This window comes from Paroedura picta, chromosome 7, assembly GCF_049243985.1.
Source record: "Paroedura picta isolate Pp20150507F chromosome 7, Ppicta_v3.0, whole genome shotgun sequence".
NCBI lineage: Eukaryota > Metazoa > Chordata > Lepidosauria > Squamata > Gekkonidae > Paroedura > Paroedura picta.
The window spans coordinates 34,912,731-34,927,732 of NC_135375.1; the positions used below are offsets into that span (position 1 = coordinate 34,912,731).

General features: G+C 43.3%; 1 protein-coding gene across 2 annotated transcripts in view; it reads right to left on the minus strand.

Moving 5' to 3' along the window:
- The window catches only part of ARHGEF28 (Rho guanine nucleotide exchange factor 28), a 160,777-nt gene that overhangs the window by 143,054 nt on the left and 2,721 nt on the right, over positions 1–15,002 (minus strand). For both annotated transcript variants that reach the window (XM_077347418.1, XM_077347417.1), the window contains exon 2: positions 3,724–3,767. In XM_077347418.1, the coding sequence (XP_077203533.1) occupies positions 3,724–3,756 (33 nt within the window). In that variant the 5' untranslated portion in view covers positions 3,757–3,767. The remainder of the gene's footprint in view (positions 1–3,723; positions 3,768–15,002) is intronic.

Below are 15,002 nucleotides of genomic sequence, written 5' to 3' on the forward strand. Positions count from 1 at the left end.
AAGAACCAGCTTGGTGTAGTGGTTAGGAGTGGCAAACTGGGTTTGATTTCATGCTCCCCCACATGTAACCAGCTGGTTGGCCTTGGGCTCATCACAGCACAGCTGTTCTGGCTGAGCAGTAATATCAGGGCTCTGTCAGCCTCACCCACCTTGCACGGTGTCTGTTGTGGGGAAGGCGACTGTAAGCTGCTTTGAGACTCCTTTGGATAGAGAACAGTGGCATATAAGAACCAACTCTTCTTCTTAACAACCTGCTCCTTCTGACACATGATCTGAAAACATAAAAGATGCCTTTTCCCCCTACTGTTTTATCCAGATGTAATCAGCTAATATGATTACATTAACTGGGTAGCAGCTACCTAAAAAAGCAAGCACAATCATAAAGCACACTTATGGCCCAAACCTAATAATCAAAGCCAAAGTACCAACCCATCATAACTTTGGAAACACTGTTGAGCAGGTTTATTTCAATTATAGGGTTGCCAGCCTTCTAACTGGCATGCATCCGTAGGAGCAATCGGAAGGTAGAGCTTGGGGAAGGGATGATTGCACAGACACCGTCACATCACTTCTGGATGAGCACCTGGGAGTGATGTCATAGCAGCCACAGAACTTTACATATTTCCCACATTTCTACAGTAAAAAGGTCCACTCCATCATTTCCCCATCTTATCCCCATTCTTCTCCATGAAGCGAGTGCAGGAGGCAAGAGGCTACTTGTCATGGACAGGTGTAACTAAGAAGTAAGTCCTGTTTTATGACATGAAGCTAGCTCTCAGGAAAATGCTCTTATGACTGCATCTGTGGGCAATCACTCAAAACCGCAACATCAACAACAATAGATGCATAATAAGTTTATAGCATTTAATTAACCTTATGCTCCCATGTTTGAAAAAAAGATACAGAATTAAACATGTTAAGAGATAAATTGTGATATAAGCCTTCACTAGAAATGCAAAAGGTTGTGGTAATATTTCCATAATTATCTCAAGTAATCACATATAGCCACGATAGATGGAAATTTTCAACTGATTCTCTGAATGAGTAAAAGTAAAGACTACTATTAAGTAATAATTAAAAGTGAGCACTCCTGTAGACAATGATGAACTAATAAGATTAATTTTAAAAATGAAGATTGCATAGGTGGCAATATTTGGATTTAGTTAACTGATCAGAGTAACTCATTCTTGACAATTCCCAATTAACCAGGCTCCTTTTAAAAAAATTGCAAACAATTTTTAGTTCAAGTATTTTAACAACAAATTTCAGGGAAGCAGCATCTCCCCCTTTTCTCCCATACAGGAGAGAATACTGCTATTCCATGCCACAATCCATGCATTCATCTTCTGTAAACAAGAGGAAGTGTTTTTCCTTCACAATACGTGATCAGGAGTCTGTCTAAATTCTATGGACAGAAGCTCAAAGTCACCCCTTCCCCCACCCGAGCAGTCCAAAATGACCCTGAAACACTGCTCTTGGGGGATGAGGAAGCATCAGAAGGGGAGAGCTTGGGCTGTCACAGGAGGAGGGAATCTTTCTGATGAGATCCATTCCGACTGTTTCTGTTCTAAGCAAATTTATGCCAGATAAATGGCTAAGGTTATTTTTAAAGGGTCACATTCCTATTCAAAGCCAGTTCAACAGTAAATGAAAAGCAGAATGAGGGTAGTAAAAAAAGTCATGCACCATATTTAACCTACAGCAAATCCCATTGTGTTCAATGAATTGCATCCAATGGGCTTTCCATTTGCAGAGGCACAGCCGTCCTCTAGCAACCATCTTTTACCTTCAAGGAGTCTGTGCTTGGAATTGAGGGAGCCTCAAGAACAATTTGCTGTGTGGCACAGAGAACACACAGGACAGAACTATTCACCAACGTCTTGCACAAGCTGAAAGCTTAAAGGATCCAGCTCCATTCATCTTACTTCTGAGGGCTTTTCTGCAAGGGGGTTTTAGTTGGCTCTGGCCCTACTGTTTAAACTTTTCCCCTGATTTCTGCATGTATTTTAGTGCCTCTAGTTTTCACGCACACCTATTATTATCCCAGTTCTTTTGAGACCACTGTTGCCCTGATGTTTTTCTGAAAGCCAATTTTGAGTTGGCTTTTTCCTGGTGCATTATATGTTTCTGTTGTCTTTGTCCTGCCCCCTCCCCACCTACCTCCAACTCACTGTTTGGACTGTTGTGGTCAAACCACTCCCCCCTCTTCCCCCCCCCCTGAACACAAGGGGTTTTCTTGCTAAGGCACAGAAATATTGATATATTTTGGGGAAATTGCCACAATAGATTTAGGAACGTGATCTTGGGGTACTTCTGGATTGTAAGCTCAATATGAGCAGACAGGGTGATGCAGCAGAAAAGAAGGCATATAGAGACCATCAGCAGGATGGAGCAGCGTTGTTCTCTCTTGCCCCAGAGGGACAGACCAGAACGAATGGGATGAAATTAATCCATAAGAAATTCCATCTAAACATCTGGAAGAAGTTCCTGACAGTTAGAGCAGTTCCTCAGTGGAACAGGCTTCCTTGGGAGGTGGTGGGTTCTCCATCTATGGAGATTTTGAAACAGAGGCTGGAGAGCCATCTGACGGAGAGGCTGATTCTGTGAAGGCAAAGAGGGTGGCAGGTGACAGAGGATGAGCGAGAGGGTTGTGAGTGTCCTGCATAGTGCAGGGGGTTGGACTAGATGACCAATGAAGTCCCTTCCAACTCTATTATTCTATTATTCTAGGAGGTTCTGTGAATTCCCAGCTTTCACTTTTGAAAAACAAGTTCCAGGCTTTTTCCTCTTAGAGATATAAGACATATCTTCCAGAGGGAAAAAGCTAAAGACTTACAACAACAACAACAACAACAACAACAACAACAACAACAACAACAACAACAACAAAGCATGAAACTTAGAATTTAGCCTATTTTTACAGTTGTCCAATGATATATTAATATTTTAGTGCCTTTTTTAAAAGAAGGGGGGTGTTGTGACACTCCCAATGAAGCTATTGACTACAACAGCTGCACCCTCCCTTGAAAATCCTCATTATCAGAAGCATGTGCAGAAGAAAATAAACTGACTGCATATCTGTGAAAATGAAGAAGAGCCATGCTCAAACTGATTCCAGAGCCTGTGGCTTGACTCCCAAGAAAACCAAAAGAACTAGCCAAGTACGTGGAAAATCCCTGTCTGCTTAGGACTGCAGTTTTTGAGACTCTGGTAGAGGCAAAGCCTCTGAGGTTCTAACTTTCATAGAAATATATACGACTATGAGTAAATCTCATTTTTTAAGGTAAACAAAGCAGCAGGCAATGATTGAATTGCTTTTCAAATGTTCTATGCCACTCCAAATCTGACCTTCCTGCCTGTGCCATCTAGAGCTATTATGACAGGAGGAAAGAGGGAACATGGGCATGTATAATGCAAATGTTTCTTCTCTTCAGTGAGTGTGACTGTTTTCACGGCACAGTATCTCCATCCCAACTGAAAGAAAGTGCAGTAATCTGGTTGGCACAATGTGGAAACCTCTCTGCCTCAGAAATGTGGTCCGCTATCTGTATAAAGGCGCTATTGCTATAACAGCTCAAATTAGACAGAAGCATTGAACAGTTTAAAGTCTCAGCCGAATAGGGAACCAAATTCTTGCTTCATTCGTGCTGCCATTCAGTAAGATCCCATTCAAAACAACAGAAAAGACCTTTGAGGGCAGAAGCCTAATGTTGTGGAACTTACATAAAGAGGTACTTCAGCGCAGCTCAATTCCATCGTTACAGCATCTACAAACAGAGTAAACCAAAGTAATTATCACACATTCAGTCGCAAGGCATTGACACTATTCTGTCGGCTGTTCAGAGGCCTACATGGAACCCATCACCATGGCAGCGGAATGGCTCCCTAAGCAATTTCCTGGGACCTGTAAAAAGCCATTGCTTCTTATAAATTACTCTATAACAAAAAAAAACCAACATGGCAAGTGAAAAGGTGAAAACTGTGAGGGGAAAGTAATGCAGGCGGCCAATTAAAGAACAACTGTTTAAATTTACATATATTTGCATGTCATCAAAACCATCATACTGGGGCCAGTAGCCTTCAAAAATAAAGGGGCAACCTCTTGATTTGCAGCTTCACCAATTAAGATTTGCCCACACTAATTAAACCCCTAAAGCGCTAGTTGATTAACCAGCAAATTCAAGTATGCAGCCGTGCCCAAAAAAACAAGGATTGAATTTGTGCCCATAGGTTTCCAATACAACATAATATGTATGTATATATATAATATAAACAAGCCAATGAGTAGTTCTAGCAAACAAAAAATAAAGGTTAAAACACAGCTGAGTAAGCACAGGCAAAATAACACTGATCTTGGTATTCTTCAGACTTAATTTGTTTACTGAAAATATTTATGCAAACCTTCAGTCACTGGCTGCCTTAGTAACTATACAGAGCTATAGAGCTTGCTCTCTCTTGCTCTCTCACACACTCGCTCTTTCTCCCTGTGAACACATAAGTTCACAGAAATTGGAGCAAACAAAAACATTTAGGTCTTTTTTGCACGCCATAACTTTAGCATCGTACTTACCCTCTGAAGACATTCTATATTCCGGCCGATGGTGCCGCCAACCTCCCGCATTCAGCCTGCAAACTGTTCACTATGTCCGCCATTTCAAAGCGTGAGTTGGTAAATCCCAAAAAGTGGATTCACCAACCTAAAAAGCACTATCTCCCAGCACTATCCCCCAGCAGAGTTTCCATTCTTTACAGCAGCAACCTCCTTGTATCACTTAGGTAATTCTGAACACAAACTAATAATGACAGATTTGCAGTTAAAAACATAAACAGCCAAATGGAAATTAACCTCCGTCTCTAAAGCAATATGTAAAGTAGTCCTCACAAGGAATATAGTGCAGTAGATTACAGCAGCAGCCTCTAATCTGAAGAGCCAGGTTTGATCCCCTGCTCCTCCATAGGCAGCCAGCTGGGTGACCTTGGGCTACTCACAGTCCTGTTAGAGCTGTTCTCACAGAGTAAATTAAAATGAGTAGCCGTGTTGGTCTGAAATAGCACAATAAAATCAGATTCCAATAGCACCTTTAAGACCAACAAAGATTTATTCAGGGTGTGAGCTTTCGAGTGCAAGCACTCTTCCTCAGACTAAGAACTGACCATCATATTCCTACTGTTATGATGGTCAGTTCTTAGTCTGACGAAGGGTGCTTGCACTCAAAAGCTCATGCCTTGAATACATCTTTGTTGGTCTTAAGGGTACCACTGGACTCTGATTTTATTGTCTCACAGAGCAGTTATGCCAGAGCTCTCTTAGCCTCACCTACCTCAGAGGCTGTCTGTTGTGGGGAGAGCAAGGGAAGGCAATTGTAAGTCACTTTGAGATTCCTTTGGGTAGTGAAAAGTGGTTGTCTGGCTATTAAGACACGAGGCATAATCTATTAAATCTGTGGATTCAGTAAGACATATGGACACTCAGCTCCAACAACCAGCTGTTTTCTGGAACAAGAAGAAACTGAACACAAATAACCAGAACTGGGGAACTTCTGTACACATCCTATACTCCTGCCAGGACCATTAACTAAGGCCTGTGATTGGACCTTAAGTCTGTTCACTGATTGGCTGCAAACTGGGAACCAGCAAATCACCCTGGAAGGACAGACCATAACCAATGGGATTAAATTAATTCAAAAGAAATTCCATCTAAACATCCAGAAGAAGTTCCTGACAGTGCGGTTCTTCAGTGGAATAGGCTTTCTTGGGAGGTGGTGGGTTCTCCATCTTTGGAAATTTTTAAACAAAGGCTGGATAGCCATCTGACGGAGAGGCCGAGTCTGTGAAGGTTCAAGGGGGTGGCAGATTCCAGTGGATGAGCGATAGGGATGTGAGTGTCTTGCATACTGCAGGGGGTTGGACTAGATGACCCAGGAGGACCCTTCCAACTCTTATGATTCTATGAAATCCCAGACCTGGGTCTGGGATCTCAATCTCTGTACTCTAGTTTATAGTAATATCTGCAGACACAACATAATCCATTTTGAATTACTTATATCCTGGAAACGCATCTGCATTCCTTCTATTAGGATATCCTCAAAATATTTTACTAAAAAACAATTCAGAAACTAATCAAAACCTTGAGAATGTAATAGTGGCTGAATGCATGAAGTAAAACATTCTCGCCAGAACAGAAGAGAACTTTCGCTCTGGAGCAAATTGCTACTCAGGTTGAATGCTTTCCAAAAGCAATACGCTTCTGTTTTTCACAGGCTGTTATTTCATACCACACTGCATGCAATGAGTCAGAAACTCTTTAAACATTTCTCCTCTTGCAGATTCAGAATTAACCTGTAGCTTTGCGCTACAACAAAACAAGTCTGCTTGAACATACTCATCATGATCACTCTAAGAGCCAAATCACACACTTTGTTCCCATTCATACAGAATAACTTCCACGCAGGAAAGAGAGTCCTCTGTGTCATCTGAAGTTTGGCATAAGCTTCTTTTTACCATGGGCATACCAACTGGCTGGCTCATTTACCACAGCTCCCCATCCAGAGTGCTTTCCACGAGAAAACACACTGTAGAACCTGCCATCTGGATGAACCCCTATGAAGAAAGTTGACAGGACCACATTCAGGTAGTACTGTATTAAAACCCCTGCTCTTTGGTTTAAGCCAGGGGTAGTCAACCTGTGGTCCTCCAGATGTTCATGGACTACAATTCTCATGAGCCTCTGCCAGCAAACGCTGGTAGGGGCTCATGGGAATTGTAGTCCATGAATATCTGGAGGACCACAGGTTGACAACCCCTGGTTTAAGCCACCAAAAGCCATCTATGAGCAATCTGGAGCTGTTTGTTTATATGTTTAAGGCAGGGTTCTGAGGACCTTCCAGTTGGAGGGGGGAAGGAGCAGCACCTGTGGATTGTTCATTTGGATGGCATGAGGAACAGGGCAGTTATAGGTGACCTTAGGAATTGAGAACTGAAGAAGTGGGGGAGAGCATCAGAATGTTTAGCCAGTTTGAGGGAACTGGCCTAGTGGGCATGTTTAAGACCAGGTTCACAAAAGCAAGGGGATGAAGACCTCAAATGCAGAGATAAGGGACTGTCCCACTTCAGACTGCAGGTGGGGGATCATGGAGAAGGACATTTTGGAACGTTCTCTTATGTTAGAAATGCCTTGCAAACAGAAAAGCAGCACAGCAAACCAAGAGAAAGGGGTAGAGCTTTTCTCCCTTGGCTGCAATTTTTCTGTTTGGGTGATGTTTTTTCTGCAAAGGAGCATTCAGAGCCAGAGTCCTCGGCCTGCTGTCTGAATAGGTGGGGCCCATTATAACACCTTATTGCCACACTTCTTTCTCCTGCATGTGTCAACCACACCTTAAGATATGCCAAACAGCCCTCTTCAAAATGATCTGGAGCTTGTCTGTTGGGCAAGCACAAGGGTTTGGGATTTATTTAATTTTTACTCCAAGCACTCCCTGACAGTGAAAGAGACATGCCCAGTGTTCTCTCTTCTAAGCTGTGCACATGAGCAGCCTCTCATTAACACAGGAAGCACCGCTCAGGAGCAATCTGGAGCCACATGGGGTCTTTCACTGCCCATTGCCCAGTTGAGATTACAGCAGGCATATTCTGCTCAGGATGTGAACTGCTCTGCTCAGTAGAGGAAAGAAAAATAAAGGGAACATTGGACATGCCCTGACCATTCCTATATGACACTCAAGATACAATGTAATGCTGGAAACAAGCTTCAGATTGGTCCCAAACACCCTTGGGGAAGCCCCTTACATGTTCCACCTTAAAGGATAGCAACCATTGTTTTCAAACACTGTCATTATTTCCTTAAAGCAAGCCCCGATAGAAGTTGCACATTAATAATGGTATTTCCTGAAAAGGACGTGCAATGGGACACATAATTGATCCTCTTTGGTTTCTGGCTCTTGTATGAAATCTTGTTATTATTCTAAGGAAAATACTCTCCTGCTGGCCTTGATGAAGTTTGAGAATATTTACCAGAGAAAATGTAGGCAGGGGTTGAGGAAAAGCAAAAATCCTCTGCAGAGCCAACTCCAAGCAACCCGCAGGACCTTCCAGAGACACTAAACCCCCTCCCATAAAACAAAACAAAACAAAACAATCACTCCTGAAATCTGGGCAGAAGTCATCAATGCTGCAGGCATTAATGGGGCTTCCTTTTTAAAATCAGAGTGAAGGAGCTAACTAAGGGAGTATCAGGCACTCCTTCCACCCTTCCCACCTGCTTCTGTAAATCAATTAATACTAACAGTTCCTCGCAAGACTTATTTTTGTCCTCACTTTGGGACCTGAATTAAAGTGACTGTGCTCCAAAAGCCCACAATTCTATGAGCAGAGGTTTGTCTCTTGGATTTACTTTCCCTTCCTTGTTCTCTGTGAGACTGTTGCCTCCCCCCTCACCCCACTCCTGCAGGAAAAGAAAGATAAACAAGCAGCCTCATGCTCCACTTGCCACTCCCTTGGCTTGCTCTGGCTGTAGACTCTGGAGTCAAAAGGCAGGAAATAAAGCACTCTCCAGCCTTGTGATCCTTCAATGCCGCCTGGAGCTTCACCCAACACTAAGGTGACCAGATTGTCCCACTTTTGGAGGGACATCTGGGGGTACCTGGCAAATTGTACTTATGTTGAAATTAAATATATATATATATATATATATATATATATATATATATATATATATATATATATAACAGTACTATTTTTGCGTTCTATGCATTCTATGAAATTTTTTGTTACTCCATATAGACCAAACTTTTAATCAAGAACCCCCCCCCCCAGTCAATGGTGTCCCGCTTTAACAATGTTAAAATCTGGTCACCTTACCCAACACCCCCTTCCTACAATCAAGTGGGAAGGAGACTGAAAATTGAGACAATATAAACGCAGAAGAAAACGTGTTTAAAATCAGGGAATAGGAAGACTGTAGATATGGGTTCCAATTCTGGGTTCCAGAATTCAGAAAGATTTACAGTGGGGAAAATATGAATGCAGATTCTACCTAGGAACCAAGTGCCCATGGGAGAAGTCATCTTGAGCAGCCAAAAGGGAAGCCCTGTTGCAAAGCGCTCAGGGGGATTGGTTTCTACAGAGCTAGCATCTTCCTACAGAGTAGGCAGCTGATTCTCAACAGGCATTGCCTTCAAATGGAAAGGTCCTTCCCAGCTTCTTTCAAAGCTTCCCAACTTCTGTGAGGTGAAAGAAAGCTAGGGCTGGCTTTTTGCTTCAGGAATGAGAACCTTTGGTAGAGAAGCAAATGGAACCCGAGAAATCCATTGGTGGGCACCATGACACCCACAGAGGCTGCATTAGGGTCAGTGTTGTAATAGGTTGCTGCTTTTAGCTGGCACATCCACAAACTCCTCACCTGGCCTCTGAGTCCTGGAATACTGTAGCAGTCTTCTAGTCTACTTAGAAATAGCAGGCCTTTCCAGTTCTTCCCCAAGGACCACGATTTGTAGCCCTACCCATGCCTGAAGGAGAGATTCAGCTCTCTGGCTGGAAACAAGCTCAGATTAAGAGGCCTACCTTCTCAACGAGCCTTTTTTTTTTCTTGCTTTCCCTGCTGAAAAGATGAGACCTGAATCACAAGCCCAAAGATCTCTATGCTTTCTAGAGGCACTGGATGCTGGTGTTTACGATACCAACCTCTTTGGTAGGCTTTCATATCAAGAAAGTTTGCTACTGCTGTTCCTGCAAGTCTACCGCAAAGTGCATTGTGCCCTGATACTGAACGGGAATTGCTTTAATGGGGGAAAGGCTTTTGTTCACACACCATTAAATGTAATCAGATTAAGCAAAGCAAACAAAAAGCCATAATGCTTGGCAAGGTGATCTTTGGACATACAGATTAGCTTTATTTATCCTTCCCTCTTGCCCCTAAAAATATTTATGCTGCTATTGTTTGGAATTGTATAATACCTGCCAGCAGCCTTGTAAAACCCAAAGAGAACAAAAAATTACATTTGGCACAACACCACAGAGAAGGCAGAATAATTTCACAATTTATTGATGTCTGGATTGCCACTCAACAAATTATCTACAAAGCAGTACACAAAAAGGGGAGTGTGGGTAGGCTGGATTCCGATGCCACAATAAACCATGGCTTGTTTGAACAGCAATTTGTGCCACAAGTTGTGGTTAGGCTGCCAGAGACAAGTAACAGATTCCAGTTTGTCTGCTCTTCGCCTTTCTGTCCCCCGCCCCCAGCATCCTCCCTACATCGTCATACCTGTGGCCACTCAGGGACCAGTGCTACCCATAAAAATGTGGTTTCATGGTTGTGAATTTGGACATCACGCCAGCCAACAAGTGCTGGTTGGCTGAACTATGTGCATCCAAACATCACAACCAACCGGGAGCAGGCTAAGGAGCAGCTTACTAAAATGTTTGGGTGCTATCACAGCCAAGTTCTGCCTAGGCATTTTTTCTGGTTCATTGGTCCCATAATGTAAAATGATTGCTTAAGGATTAAGCACATTTAAACCTAGACCAAAATTCAAAGAGTTACTTCAGAATAATGAAGAGTTTAGACAGGCCAATGGGATTTGTTTTTTACTTTTTTACTTTGACCAGCAGGCCTCTCCCTGCAGTTCTGCATCATTGTCTGATTTTGATAGCCCTTTGGTTTCAAAAATAGCTTCTTATGCAGCGCTGGAGGAGGAGTGGAGATGCTCAATACTGAGACCCAGAAGAAGAAAAAGAGTTGGTTTTGATTCCCTGATTTTCTCTACTCTAAGGAGTCACAAAGCAACTTACAATTCCCTTCACTTCTTCTCCCCACAACAGGCACCTGGGGTGGTAGGCGGGGATGAGAGAGAGCTGACAGATCTGTGACTGGCCCAAGGTCATCCAGCAGCCCTCATATGGAAGAGAAGTAGGGAATCAAGCCTCTAGTTCTAGAGATTTACTCTGCCACTCTTAAACATTACACCACACGGGCTCAGAGGTGTCAAGAAGCCCAGCACAGGATACAAACCTGTTACCACCTACCATGGTCTATTAATGTCCTTTCAGAAAGTAAATACATAGAATCATAGAGTTGGAAGGGGCCATACTGGCCATCTAGTCCAACCCCCTGCTCAACGCAGGTTCAGCCCTAACATGTTTATTTCACATCTCCTAAGAAGGGAGGGGAGAATGTGTTTCTATGCATAAAAAGGAAGAAACAATTGGGGGGGATATTATCTGAAGCTGGCTTCTGTTGGAGAAACAGAAGGGACCTTCGGGCAGTCAGGACATGGTTAACATTAGATTTTCTGATTGTGGTGGGAGGTAAATATAGATATAGCCAAAATTTAGAAGTATTTTTATTTTGTTGTTACCATGTTTAAACTTTTTTTTTTGTAATTATAACGACGCTGTTTGACCTAAGTCAAACAGGAGCCTTTTTTAAATAAAGGGATTTACACCTTTAACAGGCACATTTTGCATAGGAATTATAGCTGGTCCTTTATTGTTATAGAAGATAAGGAGGAAGACCCGATAGGAGATGGATTGACTCAGTCATGGAAGCAACACAGCCTTCAGTTTGCAAGACCTGTTAACTCCAGGTCATTTGGAGGTCATTAATTCACCGGGTTGCCATAAGTCAGCCATGATTTGACAGCACTTAACACACACCGTTGTGGTTATAGAATGCTCCACAAGGCATTAAGTGGTTGCCAGGATTAAAACACATGGGGAAAACACTTGATAAATCAAATGCAGCAAATGGAAAGAACCATAACAGATACAAGAGCGGTTTCATTCACAAGTTACAACAAATGCTTCTTCATTCAGTCTTGTTTCTGGGTTTTAAAGAGGGCGTAGCGGGGGGTACATGATCACATGCAACTGCCTATTGGTCCATTGAGGTCAGTATTGTCTAGTCAGATTGGCAGCAGCTCTCCAAGGTCTCAGGTAAAGTAGTAATCGGTGTCAATGCCATGCCAGGAACAGAATTCAGTACTCGTGTGTGTTTTGAAAGCAAATTTCTAGGCCTTGTAACTGAACATATGGAGCCAATGACAGGGACCCTATTTGGTTCTCACAGAGAAGTGATTGTGGAAGTAAACTACCGTCTTCGTGGCTTCTGTGTAAGTCCCACGTGGGACTGCGCAAGCAGAGGACAGCCACAGCTATGAAGCTTCCAAAGCTTTCTAGCACTTCCTAAGGTCCTCAGAGCACTCCCCTGCAGCTATGGTGCACGCTGGCATTTCCTGCCCAGACTAGCACATGATAGAGGCTGGGAGAAGGCTCCTCCTTCAGTCCATCCTTCACCGGCATGGGAGTAGGATCAGTCTCACTGCTTTCCTGAACCTTTGCCTCAGAGCTCCTTCTTCAACTGGAAGTGCTCTTTTTCCTCAATAGTATGGTGGGTTTTTTTTTTTTAATGCTCATAGTGGTGACACAAAAATGGCCAAAACCGATGTTCATGAGTTATGTGTTTCAGAGATTCCCAGAATGTTGGAGCTTGAAATATTTGCCACCAGTGCATGCCAAAGTACTGCCGAAATAGGGCTTCACATCTGAAGGCTTGTGGGGGGAGGGGGAGATGGCGTTTCCCTCCCAACTGCACCTCTGAGCATCCATAAATCTCCAGGAGCAGCACAGAGGGCAGGGCAAAGAAATAGGGAATCAATAAATATCTGTTCCACAGGCAGAAAAACCTTCTCCCAGCAGAAAACAATGTTAAGATTCAGGACAATACATGAAGACGTCTCAAAAGTTAGAGAAGGATTTGAACAGGTATATATTGGCTGGGCTTCAAGGTGCAAGGATCCCACATTAGCCTTCTGCATTGCTTGCAGCCTCATGTTGAATTTTTCTTTCCATAAGTTGCCCAGATTTTAACATCTTTATACTGGTTTTTCTCTGCCTCCACATGGCTAACTGTTAATGCCAGGGAAAGGAAAATACATGAAGAAAGAGCATCAAGACACTGGAGGAGTTGCACTATGGAGTAGAAGATGGGAACTCAAAAGAGAGCTAACATTTTCACTTGCAGCCTCATGTCCTTTTAACACGCAGTTCTAACTTTTAAAAAAAACATGCCTTTTGCCATTTTGTTACTCAAAATATTCACAAAACACTCATGAATATTAGAAACAGAGGACTGTTGATTCTGGACATGACAATCAAGTTTGTAGAGTTACTGATATGAAGATCCTGTCCCCCCCTAGTAAATCAGCATAAACATTGCAACCAAGTGTAGGACATCATTAGTTCACATCAATAACAAGGATCCTTCAAACGAAAATTGACAGTTATATTAGCAATATGTAAAGCGGAAGGGATCCTAGAGCATTCTCCCATGGCCACATTAGCAGGGGCAAAACAGAAGACATATTGAGTTCCAAATATAGTAACTTTTCCTCTAAAGCTACTAAATTCTCAAAGAAAAACAAACAACCTCTCAAAATTCATCTTCCTGATGGCTACATCATTAAAAGCAACTGAACCCCCAAACTGTTGAGGTTGGCCGAAGACCTCTTAAAATATATCTAAAAAGTCATTTAGAAATCACTGGAACTGTAATCACATCAAGGCGCATGTATGTTTGAAATAATGAATTCATAAGACCTACTAGACACGCCATTACAATGCCACATTACTAGGTTTATTGCTCTGGAAAAGGCACATCATTAGCAAACATGAGCTTTGGTGTTGTTCTCTATCTAGCCATCCAGTCTATATGTTCTTAGTTCTATACATTTCTTATTACAGCTCGCCCTCCTAGGCTTGCCAGCCCTGGATTGGAAATCCCTGGAAATTTGAGGGGTGGAGCCTGGGGAGGGTGGGTTTAGGAACAGAAGGGACCTCAAGAGGGTACAATGTCATACAGTCCCGCCTCCAAAGCTGCCATTTTCTCCAGGGGGACTAATGTCTGTAGTCTGGAGAGCAGTTGTAATTCTGGGAGATCTCCTGGCTCCTCCTGGAGGTTGACAACCCTACTGTGCTGCCCTTTCCTTTTACATGGTGCCCCCCCCCAGCAATTCCATATTTTCCTCGTAAGGACAGTAGCCCACCCACCTAGTTCTCTAGGGCAGGGGTAGTCAACCTATGGTCTTCCAGCAAACACAGGCAAGGGCTCATGGGAATTGTAGTCCATGAACATCTGAAGGACCACAGGTTGACTACCCCTGCTCTAGGGTAAGCCGTTCTCTGTTTTTCCCAGTACTATGATACACTTTTTGAGAACGAAAAGAATGTAGTCAGCACTGCGCTGCACTGCATATTTGTACAAAGCGTTGCCATCGTACTGCTCTTCCTCCAGCTTAATGAGCCTTCCTCCAACGGAAGTGGCTCTTTGGCTGATGGAAGCGACTGTTCCTCTGGAGGAAGGTTTCAAAGTCGGCTGTTGGCTATCAGCCACCGTCTGTTTTATTCCCACTCCCCCTCCTAGGCGTTCCCAGGCCTAGAGCCTGTCTCAGCACAGCCGCTGCCGAAGGTGACATTTCCAGAGTTCTGCCCACATGACCCCCAGATCCTTTTTATGGTTAGCTGACACCATTTCCTCCAAACCTGTAGTATATGATCCTTTTCCCCTGGAAACTGCTTTTTCCTCCCTTCCCACCCCTCCAATAAGACCAAAGCTTTGTGTCTCTGCTCCCACCTCTGTTTCTCCACAATTCCTTCTTGAAGAGTTCCTCTGCGCCAACCTGCCAAGCCTCTCTATGCACACATTTCTCTTCATTCCTTTTCAAGTCCAACTTCTCCCATTCATCTTGCAGCAACAAAGCATCTTAAGCCATTCCCATTTCTGTCCCCTGGATCACAGGCTCCTTGCGGGTGATTATCTGTACATCTTGAATATCCCTCAGCATTACCAATAAATCAGTATACAGCGTCCAGTTTTCAGGCAACCAGCAGACAAGCCTGAGCACAAGCCAGAAAAAAAGCTCTCCACTTGGACTCTTCCAACACGCCCCCCCCCCCTTTATGAGCTCTAACTTGGCAGCTTATTCATTTAAGTTTTGCCTTGAACGGTG